This window comes from Oryx dammah, unplaced genomic scaffold (assembly GCF_014754425.2).
Source record: "Oryx dammah isolate SB20612 unplaced genomic scaffold, SCBI_Odam_1.1 HiC_scaffold_20, whole genome shotgun sequence".
Classification (NCBI taxonomy): Eukaryota; Metazoa; Chordata; class Mammalia; order Artiodactyla; family Bovidae; genus Oryx; species Oryx dammah.
This window is the reverse complement of record NW_024070204.1, coordinates 53,441,104-53,468,044: the sequence shown is the minus strand read 5'-3', so window position 1 is coordinate 53,468,044 and position 26,941 is coordinate 53,441,104. Positions and strand designations below refer to the sequence as shown.

At 39.1% G+C, this 26,941-nt stretch overlaps 1 protein-coding gene across 1 annotated transcript in view; it reads right to left on the bottom strand.

The window, feature by feature from the left end:
• ZSWIM6 (zinc finger SWIM-type containing 6) overlaps window positions 1-26,941 on the bottom strand; it is a 212,658-nt gene that overhangs the window by 6,815 nt on the left and 178,902 nt on the right. The window contains exons 6-12 of the mRNA XM_040262393.1: window positions 18,432-18,611; window positions 12,861-13,037; window positions 12,448-12,594; window positions 9,256-9,402; window positions 7,933-8,193; window positions 4,037-4,172; window positions 136-293 (exon numbers count right to left, since the gene is read on the bottom strand). Coding sequence (XP_040118327.1) covers window positions 136-293; window positions 4,037-4,172; window positions 7,933-8,193; window positions 9,256-9,402; window positions 12,448-12,594; window positions 12,861-13,037; window positions 18,432-18,611 — 1,206 coding nt within the window. The remainder of the gene's footprint in view (window positions 1-135; window positions 294-4,036; window positions 4,173-7,932; window positions 8,194-9,255; window positions 9,403-12,447; window positions 12,595-12,860; window positions 13,038-18,431; window positions 18,612-26,941) is intronic.

Here is a 26,941-nt window from a genome sequence, read left to right as displayed (position 1 = left end):
TTGCTTCCTAAGCTAACATCTAAAGAAAAGAATCCTTTACAACATAAGCTCCACCACTGAAAATGTGATGGAAAACATGACCCTTAAAGAGGCAAATTCACAAAATAATCACAAGACCTCAGGATGACCCAGTACCTTTGGCTGCAGTTAGCATAGTGGATGCCAGCTCACACTGCTGGGATTCTATGTGGCTTAGAGTGAACCAGCGAGGGTATCGGTTGGGAACAACTGATGCAATGTGGTGTGGGCGGGTGAGGTCTCCCGTTGGAGCAGTAGATTCCAATACTAGCAACCTGTAATGATAAGACAAGGCAGGCAGCGCTCAGTTACCACCTGGGCCATAGGGACTGGCCATAAGCCAGAGAGAGGACACGCTGGGAGAGACCGCTCAGGTCCTTGGTGAGGGGAGAGCTGGTACAGCTATGCTCTGCTGTCCGGATGCTAAAGTTACTTCATTAATGGCTCACTATCTAAACCTAAGGGTTTCCTCTCTTTAGTAGCATTCAGAAAATGGCAATATTCAAGGAAATGAAGATATGTAACAATAGAGAGCTTTGAAACACAAGTCTTAGTGTTTACCTACTGTAAAATTTCTGAAACTTATAATTCACTGAAAAATAAAAATCAAAAGAAACTGATAGTGAAGTGGATATTTAAGATTGAGATGATAAAGAGTTAGGAATCACAGTATAGTTGAGATGAATAAGTTTAACTTCCTAAAATGAGAGGGAAAGCAAAACAAAAATGACTTCCTATCCATATATTCATCCTTTCTGCAGAATTAGTTCCTTATACTTCAGAAATTTGTAGTTAGAAAATGTTGTATCAGTCACATTACAGATGATGAGTGCAAATGATCTGAGTATTTGTCCCTTGACAGTCTTACAAACTCAGCACCATTTCTTATTTTAATCAATCTGTCTTTAAGAATGTTGACTTATAAAGAACAACTACTGAAACAAAGCACATGCTTATGGTCTCTTCCAAATACAAGAACCAACGAGATTAGCAGAGTAGCTGTAACTGCAATAGTTTTTTTTTTTACAACCATCACAAATACTGCCCTTCACTCAAGTACACCAGTGTCAGGGACTGTGGAGGAAGAGTTGGGGGCCAGGAGAGGTCGGCGGGCTCAGGGTGTGATGCTGGGGTTGGGGCCTCGCCCAACAGCAGTTATTGCTCTGACAGCTCAAATGCCTCCCTCCCTTTTCCTTTTATGTAGGGACATAGAGATGTCAGCATTAGATGGTGGCAATTTAGTAGTAAGAATTTTGGTGGGGTTGCTAGTTAGCCTTTTAAACATCCGGGAATATCCTTATATTCACAGACAGATCTTTCCAGAGTTGCCGTAGAGGAAACTATCAACATTCCTGGAAAGATGGGAAAATGATTGTGAAAGCACTTTTCTTCAGGACTTCCCCTCTCTTTCTAGAAAGACTAAGAAGCAAGTAAGCCACAGGTCTCTTTTCCTTCCTGTTCCCCTGGCTGTTCCCAGAGGCTGGAAACAGTATCAGAATCCATCCAGAAGAACAGTCACTCCTAGCATACTGCTGCTAAGTCACTTCAGTTGTGTCCGACTCTGTGCGACCCCATAGACGGCAGCCCACCAGGATCCCCCATCCCTGGGATTCTCCAGGCAAGAACACTGGAGTGGGCTGCCATTTCTTTCTCCAATGCATGCAAGTGAAAAGTGAAAGGGAAGTCGCTCAGTCGTGTCCGACTCTTAGAGACCCCATGGACTGCAGCCTACCAGGCTCCTCCATCCATGGGATTTTCCAGGCAAGAGTACTGGAGTGGGGTGCCAGTACCTTCTCTGCCTAGCATACTGCTGCTGCTGCTGCTAAGTCGCTTCAGTCGTGTCGGACTCTGTGCGACCCCATAGATGGCAGCCCATGAGGCTCCCCCGTCCCTGGGATTCTCCAGGCAAGAACACTGGAGTGGGTTGCCATTTCCTTCTCCAATGTGTTAAAGTGAAAAGTGAAAGTGAAGTCGCTCAGTTGTGTCCGACTCTTAGTGACCCCGTGGACTGTGGCCCACCAGGCTCCACCGTCCATGGGATTTTCCAGGCAAGAGTGCTGGAGAGGGGTGCCATTGCCTTCTCCAGCCTAGCATACTAGAGATGCTCTAATAGTTCACACCACCTCCCTCCCACGGCAGCCCTTTGGCTGAGGGCATGTGGCAGGTGGAAAAGAAGTGGTAACAATTCCCCTGTGCCCTGCTAAAATTCCCCATGAACACTCTGCCTTGGCAGCCACCGAGGGCAGACAGAGATAAGTTTCGGAGTGTTAGAAAAGTAAGCCTCTTCCCTCCTGACAGATACCTTCACATAAGCCAGAACCACAGAGAAACCGTACTCTATTTTACCCTTAAACTTAACAGGATTTGAGGCAATAGCATCTGGTGGCATCACAACATTAGCATCCTTTCCTTTGCACAGGAGCACAAATCTTAGTACAGAGCAGAGTGCCTGTCTTCATCTGTCAGCTTCCAAAAATGGGAATAGGAATGTACTTATAAAATTGTGCTCTAAAATACAAACCAAGTGGTATAAAGTAATTTGGTGGTGGACTTTTGCTTATGTTATTTTTTTATATATTTAAAAAATAGACGAGAGAACTTTTAAGGTTTTTCTGATATGTTAATGAGATTTCATGTTGCCAAGAAAGCATGTCAAATTAAAAGATGTTAGCCTCCATACACGATGGCACCCCACTCCAGTACTCCTGCCTGGAGACTCCAATGGACGGAGGAGCCTGGTAGGCTGCAGTCCATGGGGTTGCGAAGACTTGGACACGACTGAGCGACTTCACTTTCACTTTTCACTTTCATGCATTGGAGAAGGAAATGGCAACCCACTCCAGTGTTCTTGCCTGGAGAATCCCAGGGACGGGGGAGCCTGGTGGGCTGCCGTCCATGGGGTCGCACAGAGTTGGACATGACTGATGCGAAGCAGCAGCAGCCACCTCCATACACAATGACACACAGGTACATATAAACACATACATGAATACACACTCTATTGCTGCATAAAAAAGAGGACTCCTGTGATTTTTAAGTTATACTCATACAGGAAAGGCACTGTTTTTGAATCCACTACACTGGCTAAAAAGTTTCTGTGGAATCAAACTATTTTCCAACATCTCAAGTTGGAGGTGTGTCTTTAGGTGGCAATAACAGGGTCTAATCTGCACTTTAACAAGTGTGTTGATTAAAAAAAAAAAAAAAAAAAGGAAAAAGCTCACATTTTAAGAAAACAGATTATTTCTTTCAGATCCTTAAAGTTTAAAAGACTATATATAAGATTGAAAAATGCCATCTTGAATGCATTAAAAAATATTCAGCTAGCACAAATTCATGATGAAAATAATTACTTTGAACTGACTTTATAAAGGAGGAGAAAACAGAAAAGTCAGCAGCAGAGGACAACGTGTTCTAATTATTATTACTGAAAAAGGGACCGAGGGTGATGGGAACAGAGCCGAGGCAGGCAAATCCTGGACGACCCCTGAACTGCGATGCTGTCCATGCCAGACAGAGCTCCCACCTTCTCTCTTTCTCCAGTTGAGCGCAAAGGTGTTTCCGTGCCAAGATGGCTCTCCTGCCCTACTGACGGGAATGTATAACTGCAGCAGGTGTGAAGGGCTTCCTCAATTATTATATTCAGCCAGGTATATGTATTATTTACCACTGTTTCAAAAATCTAATTTTTTCAAAATAATGAGTTATTTAAGAAGGTTGCTGCCTTGTGACGAAACCCAAACTGAAATTGTTCTCTAGTCTCAAATTCTAGCTTCAAGACAAAGTAGGATAAAGCCACCATGAACGTGTGACGGCCGACAAAAATACCCTCTTTCCCTTACTTTAAAACAAAAGCCAAACGAGGCAACAAACTACCACCGCCACAACTCAAGAAGCACGAATAGCTTCTTCAGATTCCTGCTGCCTACCAGAAACATGGATGAGCGAGAAGTCAGCTAACAGCCATTTTTCCTGGTGGGGATTTGGATCACCTCTGCCCACAGGGCGGAATACGTACCGCATTGCTCTCAGTGCAATTTTGTATGCCAGTTCAGCATCATGAGGTAGGAGAGAGGTGAAGAGATACTTGGCAAATGTGTGCATTGGAACACTCTCCCGATGGATTATTTCGCCTAAACCACTATATGGGCCGGCTGTAGGAAGAGAGCATATACATTTTACATTCTTAAACAAGGAACTAAGACTTCTTGTAAAGTATAAATTTCTTATGTAAAGTTATAAACAGTGTTAATCTAGTGAAGAATGTAATCTAAGTGACGTGACTGAAATGAATACAATTCTTAAGTCAGAAATGATGCTACAGGGTAGAGTATACGACATCAAATTCACTTCAGAACAACTCCCTGCAGCACAGCTGAAAGGAGAATCAACTAGGGGCCGGAGCTTGTTCACATTACAACTGCTTCAGGAAATAAGGAAGCAGGAAACCTCACTGAACTTAAGACAGGCCCTCTCTCAATGTGTGATATCTAAGCATCCAGATTTTCAAATACACAGGTGACTCTACAGTTTCACATTGGAACCTGCTCCAGACTCAGCTGTAGGGGCACAGATAAGCCAGGTTTCCAGAAAAGAGTGCTCTGCTTCAGTGGGAGGGATGGAGATTCTGAACCACAAATTCCAGTACAAAGACTTTTAAGTATTGCTGCTTTTAATAAGGAGAAATAGATGTTAATTCTCAGAAAGTGATTAATAATAAAAAATAGAATAATACTCACCATAAGCAAAAGAAAAAAAGTAACTGAGTCTGCCACTATTTGGGCTTCAAAAGATCAATTTCAAAAGCAAACTTATATTGAAGCTATCAAAATTCATTTCTCAGAAGTTATGACCGGCATCGTGGCAGCGCTGACTTCCCCTTTGTGCTCTCTAAATGCTTGCTACCTTACGAAGGGCAATACCAACTTTTAAAACAAATTTTGAAAGGAAACCACAGTGGTTAGTTCAACTACTTTCCGCTTAGGTACTGTGAGGTCTAGTTACGTTTTGTAAATTAGTTTCCATGTCACTTTTGGGTAACATGGGTTTCATGACTCTAGAATTATGAACCATCACATTACTGCTCAAAGGACATAATACAGTTGATTTCCATGAGAAAACTAAGTCTGGTGAAGAGTTGAGAATGCAAGAAATGCAGTTTAGAGGAAATGGTGAGAGGAGTTATTGAACTGGGCACTCTGGTAAGAGCACGATATATTTTAGATCATTTTAAACTAACAGAAGTTGTTTTTAAATGTCATTGTTTCATTCTTTGGTTAGCAGTTTTGAACTGTTCCTTATTTAAGTACTTTAAAAGTCATGTAGACCACCTTTTTACCAAGACAAACTAAAGATATTTAAAAATGTTTTAGTGATCTGATATTAGTAAAAAGTTGATATAGCATTACAGTTTTTATCTTTTAGTTCATATGAGGCCAAATTATTTGTTACTATTATAGACTGAATGCCTGCCCTCCTCTCAAATTCCTAACTCCCAACGTGAGTGTATTTGAAGACAGGGCCTTTATGGAAGTAATTAAGGTTAAATGAGGTCATAGGGGCCCTGACCTGGTCTGGCAGAATTAGTGTCCCATAAGAAGAGACAGAGTGAATGCTGTCTCTTCCTTGTCAGAACTCAGAGAGAAGGCAGCCCTGTGCAAGCAGGAGGAGGGCCCTCACCAGAAACTGAATTAGTGAGCTCCTCAACCTTGGACTTCTCAGCCTCCAAAACTGTGAGAAATAAACTTCTGTTGTTTAAGCATCTAACTTGTAGTATTTTTTTATGGCAGCTTGAGCAGAATAAGACATGAACTCTACTTTATTAAGGACTAATTATAGCAAACATCTATTTTTCTTCTTTATCTCTCCTCCATTTCCTTTCAGCATTTCCCTTAAACCATCAAGTTCCCTTTCTGTACTACGCAGGGAAAGCCAGGATGCATAATCAATATAACAGCACTTCCCAACAAGCAAAACATTGAGTCAGGTATCACAGAATTATTTGTCAATGAATAATCAGTGTAATCCCTGAGCTCCAGTGTACTGAAAAGTGAAAAACTGAAATTTGGAAGTTAAGTCCCCCAGAAGTGTTTTTCCAGTATGCCCACAGTATGTCCAGAAGTGACTAACACTCAGCAGCAATACAGGGCCACTGCTTCCTCTTTTTCAGATACTTAAGTCCACTAACTAATTTGCCCCTGAAATTCACAGAGTATCAATGCATGAAGAACTTGGTGCCCAGTGTAGTTGATGCTATCATGGAGCACTTATCTTTTGGAGTTTATAGAAATGGTTCCTTGGCTTCCCCTTGGACTTCTTCCTGTCCTGCACCACCCACTCTTTGTGGGCTGAGCAAGGCTGGGAAAGGAGAGGAGGCTGGGATAAGTCATCAGCACTCCTTATCGGGCATAGTTCTAATTAAAATGTTTAACAAGAAAGTATGGACTAATCAAAGAGTAAAACAAAGTTTAAAAATATTCATAAGTAATGAACATGAAGACATATAGATAAGTAAGTGATGAACAGGTATCAGACACTATCAACTTTGAAAAGCACACATCCTCTTCTATTCCTTCAGGATAATGAAAATCAAAAGGCAGTTTACCAAGAGTTACTAAGAACCAGCATAAAAAACCCTGCATTTCTAAAACATATAAATGTAAAGTGCATTTAATGAAAAAAATTTTTTTCAACTAGATCTTTAGCTTTGGACATATAAGAGAGGTTTTGAAATGCTATTTTCTCTAAATCCCTTCCCTAAGTATAGTCATTCCAAATACAAGACAAATAAACCATATTCTATGAGCTTATCAATCACAGAGAATCTCACAAAAATAACACACATGTACTTGAGAGATGGAAGCAATTAAAAAATTCTGACATCTCCCAAATCTGTGTAAAAGATTGCTAATACTAAGTTGCTTCAGTCTTGTCTGACTCTGTGTGACCCCATTGATTGTAGCCCACCAGGCTGCTCTGTCCATGGGATTCACCAGGTAAGAATACTGGAGTGGGTTGCCATTTCGTTCTCCAGTAAAAGAGTAGGCTGCCACATTAAGTACACTTATTGTTGACAAGGAAAAAACATTAAAAAAATATCAGTTAAAATTTGGGGAGTTGTCTGTTTGGCTCAGATGGTAAAGAATCTGTTTGCAGTGCAGGAGCTGGGGTTCAATCCCTGGGTCAGAAGATCCCAGGAGAAAGGAATGGCTACCCATTCCAGTATTCCTGTCTGGAGAATTCCATGGACAGAGGAGCCTGACAGGCTACAGTCCATGGGGTCACAGAAAGCTGGATATGACTGAGCAACTAATATTTTCACTTTTCTCTTGACCTTACAGAAAGAAGAAAACTTGACTTTGCCTTAGAGATTCTATGAAACTTTTACCTTGATGAATCTACACCTAATGAATTTTCTGAAATAATTAGCACAGTGAAAATTCACTGCTACAGTTGTTGGTCCTTTATCAGCACGTGCAAATGACAGGTTCAAAATCCAGAAGTCATGTAACAGCCAATAATTTGGAGGAATGCCAACCAATTTCCATCTTCTTACTTAACAGAGCAAAGGAATATGGCTACCAGCAATAATTCACTAAATATCAAATTTATATTTATCTGAAGAACAACAGTTTAAATAAAAACAGTCCTTTTCAAAGCTTGTGACATTCAAATAGGGCTCATTTCTAGCAGGCTCATTGCTTACATGACCACCTAATAAATAATAAACATCTAAACATCTGTACATTTTTATTAAGTGATACTACTTTTTGGAGAATGAGCATGCCTGTGACACTCAGTGACCATACAATCAGCATAACTACTGTATTAAATGTACTCAAACAGTATTCCCAACAGAAGAAAGCGGAGTGCCTAAATAAAATGGGCTAAACAAGTGGAGACATTATCAGTTACCTTCTAATAGGAAGACTGCTTGCTTGCGAAAAATTTTCACCAGTGTGTCATCCAATTCAATCTCCTGAAGCTTGGAGATGAGCTGTTCCTCATTGCGGCAAACCTTCTCTTGGGTGTACAGCCCATCAGGCATGACCCGCTGCTGTCCCAGCCCTATTAGGGCTACTTCCACAGCCAGCGTTAGATAGGATTCCCCTTCTTCTAGGAATTTGTGTGCAGGTAGGCGCTGGTATTCCAGAGACTTGCACTGTCCCATACTCTCTGTCACAGAAGAAATCAGAGTTCAGAAACTACTTTTGCAGATGCTCTGACAGGCACGATCTATTAATATTTTACCCAGAACTCTTAAACGCATTATTGACTTAGCTCCAAGAAAGCTGGAAAACCATGTTAAAGTATATAGTTTTCCAACATCTTTTAAAAAAATGACCATCAATTGACTAAATGTGTATGTTCTGGGGGAAGGCATAGTACAAATATTTTTCTCTCATTAAAAAGGAATCACCAAAGAAAACCATAAATCTAAGAAGAGATACTAAGAATACTTAACAGTAAACAAATTTTTAATTAACCAAGAGTAAAATTACATGACTGTAATAGTTACCAATTATTTAAAACCTAGAATTGAAAATTTTTCATACTTTTACCATAATGTTGTAATTTATAATAAAAACAGTAGAGAACACAATATATATGTAACTCAATTTCATGGTCCTTTTTGTTATCAGAGTCATCAGTTGTCAAAAGAGAATGATTCCTTGAACATTGTCTTATCACTGTTACGGTGCTTCTATTTAGAAATTCTTAACAAACTTCAACTGTCAAACTCCCAAGGAAAGTAGATTCAGAGTGATACCCCCACCCTCCTGATAAGAGTTTGGGTCACCAAAATCCATGAGGGCAACCACCACAGGCTAGATAATTAACTTTCCAAGCTAATCCAGTCATGGGAGCAGCAAAGGTACAAACCTTCTTCCCTGCCATATGATATATATCCTTATTTTATATCTTTATGCTGGAAAATAGTAAGAAACACAGATAAATTCTTAGATATACAATCACTGATTAGAAGGGAATGAGTATTTTTAGGTTCTTGATGCATGCTGCCAATTGTCAGCTCCAAGACTTTTCCCAGTTTGAAAAGCCTGCCTAAAAAGTGGGAGTACCATTTCCTGCTAACTGCTAGTCCTGTTAACTGTATGGATTCATAAATGAAACAGTGAAGAACAATGACCAGTGACGAATGCCACTCAGGGTTTGGGGGGAAGCACATGAGGCAAACGTCAATGTTTTTATTATTTTATTTTTATGTTTTATTTTCACCTGTAAAATCTGAGAACACAGGGAAGCTTTCATCGTCAGTGCGGCAGGCTTCCATAAGGCTGCTGAAAAGCGTGCCCACGGGATCCAGGGGGTGTCCAACCCAGCCCTCCAGATTGGTTATTGAGGTTATGCTTTTATGGGGTAGCTCTGTGTAAGAAAAGAGAATTGAGATAAGAAGAGAAGTAGAGGAAAGAAAGGCTTTACCATTTAATAGCAGCATCCTCACAAATTAATGCTACATTCAATTCAAAATTCCTCTTTAATTAAAAAACAAGATTTCGTAAAACCCCAACTTGTGAGCTATTTTAAGTTCTAAAGGGTCATCTGTGAATCAATATAAATGGTGTTAACTGCCCAGGAAAACTCTCAAGCATCTATTTAATTCATGTCCAGAGTACTAGGTTGACATTATTGTTTACACTATTAAATTATAATGTATGAGGAAAAATGAATTCCAACTTTTCACCTGAGAAGCTAAGGACAACTCTCCTCACCTCCTAGGAGTGGCTTTAAAGAGAACTAAGAATTCCCCCTGGAATTATCATTGGCTAACTAACTACAACTTTATTAAGAAGATATTCTTCTCACTGAGTCATCTAAAATAGAGTCTAAAGAGCAGCTATACTCTGGGTCAGACTTGAACTTCCCTATCACCTTACAAGAGTCTTCCTTATCATGGATATGTAAGCCATTTAAGAGAGAAACTTTTCCACAAAGGGGAACTACAACAGAAGATAACATAATTTGGATGGAATGTATCCTTTTCATTTTCTTCACGAATGTTAGAACTTTAAAATTCTCAAGTTAGAGTGCTGAGAAAAAAGCTGCAAATACTTTAGGATATATTCCATTACTGTAAACAATGCAGTACTTTACATGTAAGTGTTCACTAAAATAAGAAATAGTAGCAGTTCGTTCTTGAAGGAAAGTACAACAGAAACTACATATAATATAAAATAAACAAGAAAAATATTGGCTTGTAAATAGCTACAGAGCTATTCCACCAAGTTCAATATTCCTTTAGAAGTCTTCGGTTTTGGACTACCAACTATTAGTACATAAAAATGAAGCATGGCCTGGCACAATGTATTACAATTTATGGAAACTGAGCACTAGATTCCTTGGAAGGGACTTTCCCTTCAGTTTCTGTCACTGAGTTTTAATATACACAACCAGGATGAAAACAGAAACATAAGTATTACTCTTAGCAACAAGCCTGTCTGTCTGTCTCTCTCTCTCTCCATATGTGTGTGTGTATTAGACTTACTGTGGCAATCATTTAAAAACATATATAAATATGGAATCATGTTGTATACCTGAAACCAATGTTGTATGTCAATTATATCAAATTTTTAAAAAGTTGACATATGCCAAATATTATTGAAAATGTACAAGATATTTACTAATCTTGGCCCCATAAGAAATAACTGTTACAGCAATTTGAAATTGTAACAGTACAAAAACACCTATTATCTGAATATGGGCAAACAAAAATAAAGGAGGGAAAGATATATAGGTATGTAGTACTAGTAAAGAATAGTCTGAATTTAAAATTTTCATGATGTAAAAGATAAAAGAGAAACGAATCTGAGACCTCAAAGGCAGCTATTAATACCTTAACATGTATTTCAACTTACTCTACATGAACATTTTTACATTTTGTATTTCTTAGATATTGTAACATTTAAATTAAATTCATTAAAAAAAATTTTTTTAGTAAAGAGCAATAAAGTAAAGTTTCAAAACTCCAATGATCATCAAGAGCAAGCTGTCCTGCTGCAGTATAAAAAATACTTCTTTCTCTCTTAGCCTATTTTCATCCTTTCTACTTTTCAGAAGTAAACACCTCTTGGCCATATATTGTATGTGTTTAGGTGAAGGGAGAGACTTCAGAAAAATTTTGCAAAGGGCCAAACAACATAATCTGCAAATATATCTGGTAGCCAGTGATGATATGATGAACATGAAGAACCGGACAAAGCAATGATTTTCAGGGATAGGACATTCCGGTCCTATCTGAGCTCCCCCTTTTGTGGCTCATGTGGTAACTTTGGGAGTTTCTTTCATCAAAAAATGACTGTTAGTTAACATTTTTAATACTTTTAATATAGAGGATATAAAATATTACAACAGTCTAATCTCCAGCCCACTTCAACTTTTGATAATTTTCAGATATGTGTACCTGAAATGTGTATAATTGCCCAAGGAATAAAATAAAAATATAACCCCCCAAAAATCACAACTAAAACTACTTCTCTCTGAATAAGATATAAAATTCCAGAGTGAAAACAAAACAATCATACCAAAGAAAAATAAAAAAGATCTACATGTACAGAAGAAAAAGAAGCACATGGATTAATCAGAGAAAGCATTGTATTTCTTTCTTCTGATCAGGCCCTTATGCATGTAATATAACTCTGTTGCAATTATTATTACTAAGTAATGCTTATTTAAAATTTAAAAGATTAATAAACTGAGACAAAGAGGAGTTAAATATGTTCTGTCAGTTGACAGCTCATCAAAGGTTATTTACAGAATCTAAAAAATCCAGGAGTTCTATTTGGTCACTTTAAATACACATCATGTCCTGATGTACAAGTTATTACAATTAAAATGTTTTACAGTACTTCTATATTATGTGAGGCCTGCTTTCAGCACTTAATAAGAAATAACTAGTTTAATCTTTCAACTCCAGGAGACAAGTTCTCAATTGGCCCCAGTCCACAGATAAGGTCAAGTCAATGCCTAAGGTCTCCAGCCAGGACCTCTTGCCAGGATTCAAACATAGGCAGTCTACCACTGGAGCCCTAATTGTCACAATTAAAATGTTTCTTCACAGAATGAAATATATCTGGTTAACTTGCATTTTAGGTAATTTAGATATACTACATAACTCAAACAGTAAAAAAAAAAAAAAACAAAACCAACTTTCCCCCTTAAAAAATTAACTTAGGAAACTAAGAAACTTAAAAAATAAACAAACTTATGTTTCACAACATTCAACCAGAGAGGGAAAATGCCTAAAATTTGTCACAGATTAGCTGGCTATTAAACATTTCAAAAGAGTGGTGAGTGAAGCCATCGCCATGGCTCTAATTTTAAAAGCTCTCTCCCCACCAAAGAGCATGAAACCTAGTGACATTACCACCAAGAATCCCATTCCAGTGGAAACAAACTCCTTCACACATTCACCTTTTTTCTGAGTTCGGAACACTTCCAGCTGCTTCTGTTGCTGTCGTCTCAATGTGTTAACAATAGCTATTGCTAGTCTCAGTGCTTCTCTGGGGTACCCATGAGAACGTAACGCATCCACTCGTGCACAGGCTGTAGGAACATGTTCTAAAACAGAAAGTGAAGGGGGAAGTTGCCATTATCAGATATATCTATAAAAACAGGATTTAACAGTAAGATGTTTCCCCCAAAATACTATTAAAAAGACACAAGAAACCATTTCTGAACTTGGATTTGAATGAAAAACTCCTATTGCCAAGCATTCATCCATCTCCCATTGAATCCCTCAACTCTCCACCTCCCACTCCAGTAATGCTATAGAAACTAAACAAAGAAGTAAGTCATGGAAATGTCTTTCCGGTTTGGCCACTTACCATGCCAGAGGGGCCACCCGCGGGAGTCAAAGAGGGAGTTTTCAGTGTCGTCATGGTAACAGTAGTTGGTGTATAGGTCACTGCTGATAATGTGCTGCAAGTGGCTATCCTGCCAGTGGAGATCGCATGCCTCGATGGCTCGGGTGAACACTGTCCGATGTGGCCTGTTCGATGAATCTGTTTTTTCCACAATTCAGAAAGCTGTGTCAGCTATGATTCACACATCAATAAATCAGTTTCATACCATACCATTCTGTGGCCAGATGTTCATGAACACACCCACACAGACTGTCCTGCACCCTAAGCAGAAGGATGGAGGGTGAATAGTCTCATGTCCTAAGTAGTAGGAGGCAAATCAGCCCAAAGAGCCACCATTCATTCTCTTGTTTTATCAAACACACACACTCTGCAGCCATCAAAGCTAAGGTTAAAGGCGTCCTGCAAAAAGAATTGTCACGTCTAGTTTTCATGCCAAATACACTCAGAGGAGGCACTCAGCACAAAAATCACAGGAAAACTCACTGCTCCCCATTTCTGAGGTGCTGTGGTGGGCTGCCCTGATGGGGTCAACAAACACTATGCAAGAGATGAGACACCAGCCATGGAACCTTTCAGGAAGATGCAATCAGCCTTTAAAAATATGCAGAAGGGTTGTGCTTTTGGTTGTATTTTTTAACTATATTGTGCGGTTTTGCACAATTAAAATTATTATGCTTCTTGGGATATAATGATGAAATGGCACTTTATATCCCAAAGGGCATAAATGCATATATTTAACATTTCACAAAGCCACACAACATAGCTACAAAACAAACCAGCGCACTTACCTTGCCCTACAGGCTGCCTCCTGACTCCCGTGCAGGTTCCATGACTGGTGTGATGTCCCCAGCATAGTGTATGCCGGGGCATCACAAAAGAGCAGAAGCACACACTCCGAAGAGGGTTCAAGTTTCAGGACCTGACGGAGAAAAGAAATGTTTGGGGAATAAAGGATATTCTTACCCCAACTTCTGGGATTATTCAGTTCTTCTGGAAAACATGGTTCAAATTCTACCTGCCCTCCCAGCCCTTGGGTCCCGAACTCCAGACTTACCTTCAACTGTGGCACAAACCTTAGAAAGAGCCTCAACTGACAATCAGGGTAACAAACTATTTTTATTTATGGGTGCTTTATTTAACTCAAGTATCACCCCTCACTGTTCTGAGACTTAACTAAATGAGAAGTAAAATCTGGAGCTTCCTTAGTTGGTATAGTTTCATCTTCCTGTCCTTGGAGCTTTGGCTAAGCACAGACATAAAGGAAATTATAAAAATCAAAACACACCTGAATCAAGCAAAGCTCTGAAAACTTATCCAGACCAAACCCTCTATTCTGCTGATGGAACTGAAAATCGAGAGACGTAAAGTGACTTGCCAAGGTCACACACCCAGGCAATGGCAGTCAAGATCAAAACACAGATAACCTCACTCCAAATTCAGCAATGTCAGCTGTTCTGAAAGGCTCCTGAATGGTCTTTAACAGAAAGAGACATTACTTCACCTTGGTCTCAGGTGGACTTAGACAGCTGTACTTGAATGGCAGACATATCAAAATGCATGGATGACCAACAATTTGAGAGGCATAAACATTGATGTATCTGTTCTGGTCCCTGCCCAGACTGCCTGTTAGGAGCAGACAGCGTACTCTTTGCAGATGGGGAGCGAGGACCTTGTATTTCATAGCCTTTGGAACATTCCAGGGCTTTTTTGCAGACCAGAATAAATATAAAGAAACTGATTCCATGACTTCTTACAGTCAGTCAATCAAACATTCCAAAATCCAAATCGCACATAAGTGTTAAGTAGCTGTGCAATTTCATTTAACTCAAATCACAGAAACAGAATTTAAAATTAAAAGAAGACTTTAAAAGAGCAACTTAGTTTTATGCACACACTAAGAGAATGAAAGTCCTATCTGTCTACTTAATCCACTGTGGTATCAATTCCATTAAAAAAATTAAAATCTTTACTTTTCGTGTTTTTATGTGACTGTAAGATCATAGAGATACATAGAAGACACACATCAGACTTTTTACAGTGGTTGGCTCTTAAGAGATCAATAATACCAATTGTAACAAAAAAAAACTAAATACTGTTTAAAAGAAAATATAAGATATAAAGCTCTGTAATAGCACAGAAATAAAAAAATGTACAGAGACAAAGACTTTAAAAAATTGATTTGATTAAGTATCAAAATTATGGTCAATTTTTTTTTTTGCCACACAGCACGTGGGATCTTCATTCTCCCAGCCAAGGATCAAAACTGCACCCTCTGCAGTGGGAATGTGGAGCCATAACCACTGGACCACCAGGGAAGTCCTGGTCAGTTTCTTTTTTGCTTTTCTTTTCTTCTGGTCAATTTTTATCTTAGATATCTTATGTTTTTATATTTTTGTAATAGCATAGAAAACAGAAACAGATGATCTTAAATGGTTAGAATGATAAATACACAAATTTGTGGTAGCTCAGGTGGCAAAGTAGAAGTACAGGGTACACATTCTAGTATTCTTGCCTGGGCCATGGAGTCCAAGAGTTGGACATGACTAAGCGATGAAATCATCATCAGCAGCTGGTAAAAAATCTACCTGCAATGCAGGAGACCCCAGTTCGATTCCTGGGTCAGGAAGTTCCCCTGGAAAAGGGAATAGGCTACCCACTCTAGTATTCTCAGGCTTCCCTGGTGGCTCAGAGGGTAAAGAATCCACCTGCAATGTGGGAGACCAGGTTCAATCCCTGGGTTGGGAAGATCCCTTGGAGAAGGGAAAGGCTACCCGCTCCAGTAATTCTGGCCTGGAGAATCCCATGGACAGAGGAGCCTGATGGGCTACAGTCCATGGGGTTACAAAGAGCTGGACACAACTGAGCAACTAAGCACACACACATATAAACATTGTATTAAATTACTCAAAGTATTCAAAAATCATATTAATAAGATGTAGACCAATGGAACTTTTTGTGTAATTATGTCCGTCTAGTCAAGGCTATGGTTTTTCTTGTGGTCATGTATGGATGTGAGACTTGGACTGTGAAGAAGGCTGAGCGCCGAAGAATTGATGTGTTTGAACTGTGGTGTTGGAGAAGACTCTTGAGAGTCCCTTGGAATGCAAGGAGATCCAACCAGTCCATTCTGAAGGAGATCAACCCTGGGATTTCTTTGGAAGGAATGATGCTAAAGCTGAAGCTCCAGTACTTTGGCCACCTCATGCAAAGAGTTGACTCACTGGAAAAGACTCTGATGCTGGGAGAGATTGGGGGCAGGAGGAGAAGGGGACGACCCAGGATGAGATGGCTGGATGGCATCACGGACTCGATGGACGTGAGTCTGGGTGAACTCCAGGAGATGGTGATGGACAGGGAGGCCTGGCGTGCTATGATTCATGGGGTCGCAAAGAGTCGGATAGGACTGAGCGACTGAACTGAACTGAACTGAACTGATGTTCAAGTTCACTATAAATAGTGTTTTGCATCATGTATTTAATAGAGAATGAGCCTATCAAAAAAAATAAAAAATAAAATAACATTAGTTTTTTCAATCAAAAAAGATAAAATTTAAAAAGGCTCCCATTCAGGTATATTTAAAAAATAAACACTACTCTAAGGGTGTGGATTCTAATGCTGTCAATTAATTCTAACAAATAATCTCAGCAAAGACAGGGCCTGACTTGCGTTTAACATTCATTCTGATGTGCAAACACATGCAATTCTGCCCGTGGTCTGACCATGTGCACCCTTCATCCACCTGCATGGCTGCTGGGCTCTGTGGGCCACCAAAGGCTCTCTGCTAGCCAGTCTGCTCACCCCTCTCCAGCAGAAGCACTGCAGGTGGAGCACCAGAGCCTCTCTGTAGGGTTGTCTCTTCTGCCAGGCCCTCTGGAGAATACGGGTATTCTAAAAGGAGGAGCCCCAGTGCCTTGGGGCATAGCAGCTATAAATACTGCCCTTAGAAACTAGTCCTGACTGCATATCCCTGGGTCAAACCAGAAATGAAACTGTTTTATCTGGAGGTTGGACCACCTCCTAAGAAGTTTTCTAAAGCCTATGGAACAGTGAAGTTTAACCAAGGGGAAAGTAACCAAATGGAAAGTAAAAGTACACTGTAAAATGTTAGGATGGCAGCCACGAAGAAGCCTCTAAATATAATAAAGTCAAGAAGAGATCAAAGATATATTGCCTATGTAGATGTAAGCATCCTTTTCCTAGCAATGGAAGACAATAAATGTTGAATTGTTAAACTTGAAAATTCTGAGCCTCTACAAAAAAACTTGGGGTATAAGAGGCAGATTTATTTTCTTTGAAATTATTAAATAAAATCATCATGGGCAATAAAGATGTGACAGATTTCAAATACTGAATTCCCAAGGCAAATATCTCTAGACAAAGGAGCGCCAGACAATCATCCTTCCCAAGGCCTGAAACCTCTTTTTGATTGGACAAGTCCCTATGGAATAATACATATTATTTTCTCTCTCTGTAGAGACAGAAAACACTGTGCTACCATCACATTTCATACTCGGCACTGTCCAGCTCTTTCTAGGAGTACCAACTACAGATGGAACCCGCACACACTGAAAGACAGTCTTGATTCCTGAATCCTCCTGATGTCATTTAACTCCCATCTTGCATATATCATAAATTTAAAGTCTTTCACATTTTCTCAAAAAAGGGGGAGCAGCAGCACAAAATTCCACAAGAACAGTGACAGTGAATGACAGTTTTATTTGCAAGAATTAACTAAATATTTGGATGTGAAAGGAGAAAATCTGTCAGTAGCTAGCAGGGACAATGAGGGCAAGAAAGACTTTTTTTAAGATGAGAAAGACTTGACCTGAATGGGTGGGTCCAATAGAGAAAGAGAAACTTTAAAAAAAAAAAACAAAACACAAGAAACAGTAGAGACATGAGAGAGAGAGGTACTTAAGAGGATATCTGGAAATGCCTGGGAGCATTAGCTGCCAATGACTGGAGGGTACTATTAGCCTACAGTAGGTGGGAGCAAGTATGCTAGACAGTCCTTTCACAATAAAGAATTTTCCTGGTCTGAATGCCAGCAGCACCCCATTCCCCTGTAATCCCAGGAGTTAAATGTTTACTTGCTACATTCTAAAACTAAGAATTTTTAACTGATTGCATAGCATAGAATCCCAAATAAGAACTGACCAACACATAGAATAACAGTTCCTCAGGTCTCTTGATAATTTTGTTGTACACAGTAATTCACTACCCCCCATAACATGATTTTTTTAAAAACTTCAAACTAAATAATTAGTATGCAATTTTAACACATACTAGTACATGTTAAGTATTACATCCATCTGTATTCTGAGAATATGAAAAAAAATCATAGATCTTGCATAAAAATTAAAACACACACACACACACACACATTCACGTCAAAACATTAAGTCCATGAGTTATATAGTAAGTTCTTAAGTGAGTAAAATAATGTTTCCAAATTTATTGTAAGTTACCGTTATAACCATATATACACAATTAAGTAGGTACAAAATGAGCAGATTATCACTGTGGACTCACCTTGGTTGGCATTTGCACCCTGAGGCAGAGCATTGGTTAAGTTGGGTAATTCACTGCCATGATTTCCATCTTCCCATGGACAGACATCAACACCATTCCACTTTTTTAGCTGTTTTAGCCAACTGGCCTTCTGCTCCAACTTGCAGTGGGGATTTAAAACTATACACATCCACAGAGCACCTAATTTAACGGGAGAGAGGAAAGTAAATTTTTTAAAATTTACAAATGTTCAATCCTAATAGTTAATGATAAGTCAATTCAAAATAGACCCAAGTCTGCATTTTTATAATGCAATTTTACCTTAGTCCAAGCAACAAATCTCATAGAGAGGTCAATGTAAAGAGGACAACAGAGCCCAAATTTGAACCAAAGAAGCCGACTACTGTTACACATAAACATGAGAGATATTTCAAAGGTGATTTTAATCACCTTCCTACTTGTGTGACATTTTGGATGAAAGTCAATTCAGAAAACAAACTTAAGGACCAATTTCTTACTTTAATTTACAAGCAGAGTTTATTCATGGGTGCTTTAATAAACTACTTTAAATGGTTCTTCTGTACAAAAAGTAAATTTATTCCTAAGATTACCTTTTTACAATAAAATCATAAATGTTTAACAATGGATACCAATAAACTATTTCCTAGTCTCCTTATAAGCATTTCCAGCTTTGTTATGCCTGTTCATTAGTATGAGTATCTATACATCAAAAATAAAATTTACTTAAATATACTTCCCTAAATGATTTAACCGGTAACTAATCTTTATATAAATGAAATCACTGTCTTTTTGTGAATGAAACCATTCAACATTTATCAAAAGTTCACTTGCTTTAAAACAAAAAGACAACCTATGGCCTCAGATAAAATATTTGCAAACAATGCGATGAATAAGGGCTTAATTTCTAAAATACATAAATATCTCATAGAGCTCAGTATTTTTAAAAATCTCAATAAAAAAAAAATGGGCAAAAGACCTAAATAAACATTTCCTCAAAGAGGACATACAGATGGCCAGCAGGCAAGTGAAGAGATTCCAGCATTGCTAATCCTCGGAGAAACGCAAATCAGAGTTATAATGAAGCACCACTTCACATGGGTCAGTATGGCTGTCATCTAAAAGTCTACCAAAAAACACTTGCTAGAGAGGGTGTGGAGAAAAGGGAACCCTCCTACTCTGTTGGTGAGAATGTTCCCTGGAGGCTCAAGTAAAGCATCCGCTTGCAATGGAGGAGATCTGGGTTTGATTGCTGGGATGGGAAGACCTCCTGGAGAACGAACTGGCTACCCACTCCAGTATTCCCGCCTGGAGAATTCCAGACAGAGGAGCCTGGTAGGCTACAGTCCATGGGGTCACAAAGGGTCAGACACGACTGAGTGACTAACTATGGAGAACAGTATGGAGGTTCCCTAAAAAACTAAAAATAGGGTTAACATATATGATCCAGCAATCCCATTCCTGGGCATATATCTGGAAAAGAAAAAATCCCTAATTGAAAAAGGTATATATAATAGACAAGACATGGAAGTAACCTAAGTAACCATCAACAGATGAGTGGATAAAGAGCATGTGATACACACACACACACATATACATATACACATAAATGTGTATATACAGACTTACATAATACATACATACATGCACACAAAGGAATATTGAAAAAAAGAATGAAATAATTGTTGTTTGCAGCAACACGGATGGACCTAGAGTCTATCATACTAAGTGAAGTAAGTCAGACAAAGAAATGTTATATGGTAACACTTAGATGTGGGATCTAAAAAGTATTACAAAGAAACTCAACTTACAAAATAGAAACAGATTCACAGACATAGAAAACTTAATTACCAAACGGAAAAGGAGGGAGTGATAGATTAGGAGTATGGGACTAACAAGATATATACTACCATATGAAAGTTGAAATGAAAGTTGCTCAGTCGTGTCCAACTCTTTGCGACCCCGTGGACTATACAGTCCATGGAATTCTCCAGGCCAGAATACTGGAGTGGGTAGCCTTTCCCTTCTCCAGAGGATCTTCCCAATGCAGGGATTGAACCCAGGTCTCCTGCATTGCAGGCGGATTCTTTACCAGCTGAGCCACAAGGGAGGCCCAAAGGCAGCCCAGGAACAGGGATGGGGGATGCAAAAGGACAGTGAAGCAAGAGGAACGGGCGCAGATAAGCAAGTCCCCCGCTCCTGAGATGTCTGCTGGCCCAGTTTTCTGCAGCTGTGACCAGGCAGGGCGCAGAGGTGTGTGACCCTAGGGCCAGCGAGTGTGTGAGGCTGAGCCACTCCGAGGCAACATGGGCTTCGAGCTCCACACAGACGGGCCCCTGTGTGCAGCATGAGCCTTTCTCCCAAGTCAGGAGGTTTATTGTTGAGAAGACATCCGTGATGACCGGCGGAAGGACCGCCTGGCTGATCGAATGGTGGATCTTAGGCACACGGAACACTGAGTGTCCCAGGTGGGGCTTCTAATACTGACAACCACAAAGTGGGGGCGGCAAGGAGGCTTAAAACAATACTAATAGATTCTCTCCCAGTTCTGGGGGCCAGAAGTCTAAAATCCAGTTGTCAGCAGACCGGGGCCCCCGACCCCGGGCTCTCGGGGAGCATCCCTCCCAGCTCTTCAAGTTTCTGGGGCTCCGGGTGTTCCTGGGTAGTGGCCACACCCGCCAGCCTCCGCTTCCTCGTCACACGACCTCCTCCATGCACTACCATATATAAAACAGATAAGCAATATGAATCTAACTGTATAGCACAGGGAACCACAGTCAAGTATCTTATAAATACCTTAATGGAAACTAATGGACTATGGATGGATATTTTTGATTACATACATATATACATATAAAACCAGATCACTTTGCTATACACCTGAAAGTAACCCATTATTTTAAAGCAACTATATTTCAATAAAAATGTTCACTTGTTTTTCAAAGGAAATTTAGAAGGTATATCTCATAATTTGAATAAGTAAGGTACTGATAAATTTATCACTGCTTTCTACATTCTTCAAAAAGGTAGCTAATTCAAGCGAATATCTCAGGTTTAAAAGTTTAAGTTTTGTGAATTCCCTGGTGGCCCAATGGTTAGGACCCCACACTTCCAGTGCAGGGGGAATGGGAAGATCCTACAAGCCACACCATGTAGCCAAAAAAAAAAAAAAAAAAAATTCAAATTTTACTTTATTAATTTCAAAACAAGACAGATACCAGTACTTCAGTGCCATTCACAACACTTTTTCTTTGAAAAAGTGAATCTGTGTTAATTTTAATCAGTTGTGTTAACCAAGTGAATGATAAAAGTAACAATGGTCTGTTTGTTTTTTTGCTTGTACAAAAGAGATACTTTACATTCTTTCATACTTAAAATTACCAAGTTCATTTAGAGAATCTGATATTTAAGTATCAAATAATGTCTGATATTTATATCAAAATGTTTGATATTTATATCAGAAAATAAACATGGCTACAACCTAAGCCACAGGTGTTTACAATTTACATTTCTATATTTTAAAATGCCAATCAGAAACAAAATGTGACAGGATCAAGATGAAGTAAAGCCCGTTATGGCTTATCTCTTCCCATAATTACAACTAAAAACTGGATGAAGTTTAAAAAACAGTAATAAAAAAGTATAAAAAGCTGAAAAATAAACAGCAGCAAGTGGTTTGTGGAAATAAAACTTGACTGTGAAAAGGGAAACCCCCTGCCACTCAGAAACTAGACAGGGAGACCCTTGGAAATCTGGTACAAAAACAGGCACAAGTGCTCTCACACCTCATGTGCCTGAGACTGACCCAAAGCAGGAGAACACCACCCCAAGAAGGGGAGCCTCACAGTCTGGATATACCCAACTGGCTGCACGCTTCAAAAAAAAACAGAAATTTCTCTGCAGGATGATAAGAGGACCTTGACTCTTATGATATTTAAAATATTCAGGATCCAAAATTACTTGGTTTACAAAGAAAAAAGGGAAATGTGATCAATTCCAAAGGGAAAAACAATGAACCAGATGTTAGAATTATCAGAGACTTTATGCAACCATTATAATTATGCTCCATCAGATGAAAAGAAAGAAAGTGAAGTGGCTCAGTCATGTCTGACTCCTTGCAACCCCATGGACTGTAGCCTGCCAGGCTCCTCCACCCATGGGATCTCCAGGCAAGAATCCTGGAGTGGGTTGCCATTTCCTTCTCCAACTAATAGAACTAGTAGACAGAAAATCAGCAAGAGTAAAGAACACCTAACATAACTATCAACAACAATCTAATGGACATTTACAGACATGCCACTTAACATCAGTAGAGAAAAAACTAATGCACAGAGAACATTTACATTTATGCACAGAACATTCATAGTCCATATTTGGGGCCATAAAACAAATGTTGACAAATATTAAAGAAATGAAACTATACAAAGTATAAATCAGTAACAGGAAGATATTCAGAAAAATCCCCAAATATCTGGGAATTAACACACTTCTAAATAATTAATGAGTAAAAGAAATCACAAAAGAAAACAGAAAATACATTGTTCTGAATGAAAATGCAAACAAAATATTTCAAAATTTGTGATGTACAGCTATAAAGAGTTTAGAAAGACAATTACAGTATTAAATGCTTATACTGGAAAAGGAGAGAAGATTCAAACCAATAATCTAAATATCCAACTTAAGAAACTAGAAACAGAATGAGAAATCAAAGCCAAAGAAAGCAGAAGGAAGAAAACAGCAGATCAGCAATCAATTAAATGGAAAACCACCCCCTAAATTTTGTTTAATGAAACCAAAAGCTAGTTCTTTAAAAAGATGAATGAATCAGTCTGACTAAAAGAAAGAAAAGACAAACTATGAGTATCAGGAATAAAAAAAGGGTATATCATTGAGGATCCTAGAGACCTTAAAAAGGCTCATAGAGGAATACTATGAACAACTTTATGCCCATAAATTTTATTAGATGAAATGGACAAATTCCTTGAAAAATCACAAACTATCACAGTTCTCACAAGAAAAATAATAATCAGAATAGCTTTAAATTAAAAACTCCAACAATGCAGGTCTAGATGTTTCCCTGGAAAATTCTACCACAGTAAAGAAAGAAATAACACCAATTCTATAAAATATCTTCTAGAAAAAAGAAGAAAGGGAATGGTTTTCAAATTATATTATGAGGCCAGCATTGCCCTGATATCACCAGACTGCCCCCCCCAAAAAAAAACCAAGTAAATATTACTACATAAATAAAATAAAACACTGCAACAAAATATTAGTAAATCTAATTAAGAAATACACGGGAAAGAAAATTCATCTATAGGTTCAACATAACCCTACTCATAACCCCAGCAGACATCTGTGTACATACTGACAAAAACAGAGAATAACCAAACAATTTAAAGAATAAAAAATTTGGAGGTCTCCCCAGCACCTGATTCTGAGACCTTCTAACAGATTAAGAGTAATCAAGAGAGTACACTACTGTAAAACAAGTACATATATCACTGTAAAGATCAATTCAAGGTTCAAAGTCAATTCAATGAAGAAGAGATAATACTTTTTATAACTAGTGCTACAACAATTGGATATTCACATAAAATGTACTTAAATCTATAATGCGCAGTTTTTAAATAAATCTATAATACACAGTTTGTTAAAAAATTAACTCAATTAACTTACTAAAAATTAACTCAAAATGGATCACAGACTGCAGCCCATCAGGCTCCTCTGTCCATGGAATTTCCCAGGCAAGAATACTAGAGTGGGCTGCCATTTCCTACTCCAGGGGAATCTTCCTGACCAGGGATTGAACCTGCATCTTTTTTGTCTCCTGCATGGCAGGTGGATTCTTTACCCTTAGCACCACCTCGGAAGCCCAACTATAAAACTTCTGGAAAACATTTTTGTGACCTTAGGACTAGGCAGAGATAATCTTATATAAATATCAAAGCATACTTATGAAAGATAAACTTTATCAAGTGGATTTCATCAACATTAAAACTTTTTGTGTTACAAAAAAAACAATACAAAGAGAATGAAAAGACAAGCCACCGATGGGGAGAAATATGTGCAAATCATATATCTGACAAAGAACTTGTATCTAGAGTATGTAAAATGTGCTGAAAACTCATCAAGAAAATAAGTTATTCTAGTACAAATGGGTAAAAAAAAAATTGGAAAAAAGCACTTCACTAAAGGAGATACACAGATGGTTGAGGACTTTCCTGGTGGTCCAGTGGTTAGGAACCCACCTGCTAATGCAAGGGATATGGGTTCAACCCCTGGTCCAGGAAGATTCCACGTGCTGTGGGGCAACTACACCCAGGTGCCACAACTACTAAGCTTGCTCTGGAGCTCACATTCCACATCTACCGAAGCTCATGTGCCCTGGAGCCCCGCTCTAGTACAGAAGTCACCACAGTGAGGAACCCGCACGCTGCAACTAGAGAGTATTTTCTACTTGCTGCAACTAGAAAAAGCCTGCACGCAGCTATGAAGACCCAGCAAAAATAAATATGTAAATTTTTTAAAAAGATACACAGATGGAAAACTGCTGATGAAAACATGCTAAACATCATTAATCATTATGAAAATGGAAACTGTTGCAGATGACAGGATACTATACATAAAAAATCCTAAGGATACCACCAGAAAACTACTAGAGCTCATCAATGAATTCAGAAAAGCTGCAGTATATAAAATTATTATACAGACTTGCTACCTTTCTATACACTAGCAATGAATTATCAGAGAGAGAAATTAAGGAAGCAGTCTCATTTACTGTCACATCAAAAAGAGTAAAATATCTAGGAATAAAGCTACCTAAAGATGTAAAAAGGACTTCCCTCATGGCTCAGATGGTAAAGAATCAACATGTAAAGTGCAGTGAAGTCACTCAGTCGTGTCCGACTCTTAGCAACCCCATAGACTATAACCTGGAGAAGGCAATGGCACCCCACTCCAGCACTCTTGCCTGGAAAATCCCATGGACGGAGGAGCCTGCTGGGCTGCAGTCCATGGGGTCATGAAGAGTTGGGCACGACTGAGCGACTTCACTTTGACTTTTCACTTTCATGCATTGGAGAAGGAAATGGCAACCCACTCTAGTGTTCTTGCCTGGAGAATCCCAGGGACGGGGGAACCTGGTGGGCTGCCGTCCCTGGGGTCGCACAGAGCTGGACACAACTGAAGCGACTTAGCAGCAGCAGCAGCAGCAGCAGACTATAACCTACCGGGCTCCTCTGTCCATGGGATTTTCCAGGCAGGAGTACTGGAGTGGGTTGCCATTTCCTTCTCCAGAGGATCTTCCCGACTCAGGGATCGAACCCGGGTCTCCCGCATTGTAGTCAGACGCTTTACCGTCTGAGCCACCCAAAACCCCAGCAGGCATCTGTGTACATACTGACAAAAACGGATAGAGAATAAGCAAACAATTTAAAGAAAAAAAAATTGGCGGTCTCCCCAGCCCTGGGTCGGGAAGCTCCCCTGGAGAAGGGAATGGCTACCCACTCCAGTATTCTTGCCTGGAGAATTCCATGGACAGAGGAGTCTGGCGGGCTATAGTCTGTGGGGTTGCAGAGAGCTGGACAAGACTGAGTGACTACTACTTTCACTAAAAAGGTAAAAGACCTGTACTTGGAAAACTGTAAGAGGCTAATAAAGGTAATTGAAGATGATACAAAGTGATGAAAAGACAGAACATGTTCTTGGATTGGAAGAACTCATATTGTCATATAGTCATTTTTGACTATACTCCCAAAGGCAATCTACAGATTCAATGCAATCCCTATCACAATTCCAATGGCTTTAGTATAAAAACACGAAAGACCCCAAACAGTCAACACAATCCCTGACTTCAGACTATACTATGAAGCTACAGTAATCAAATCAGCATGGTACTGATATAAAAACCAGACACACAGATCAATGGTACAGAGTAGAGAGTCCAGAAATAAAACCTATGCACTTATGGTTAATCACTCTACAACACAGGAGGCAAGAATATAAAATGTAGAGAAGGCAGTCTCTTCAGTTACTGGTGCTTGGAAAACTAGACAGCTACATGTAAAAGAATGAAATCAGAACCTTCTCTAACACTATATACAAAAATAAACTCAAAATGGATTAAAGACCTAAATGTAAGACTGGAAACCATGAAACTTCTAGAGGAAAATACAGGCAGAACATTCTTTGACATAAATCATAGCAGTATTTTTGGGGGATCTTTCTCCTAATGCAAAGGACACAGAAGCAACACTGAACAAGGGGACCTAGCTGAGCTTCAAAGGTTTTGCACATCAGACGAAACCACTGACAAAACAAGAAGACAACCTGCTGAATGCAACGGAACATTTACAAATGATGAGATCAATAAGGGGTTAATAGGTAGCATATATAAACAGCTCATACAGCTCAACATAAATATAACAAAAAACTTGATTAAAAAATGGGTAGAAGAACTGATTAGGCATTTCTCCAAAGAAGACATGCAGATGGCCAACAGACATATGAAA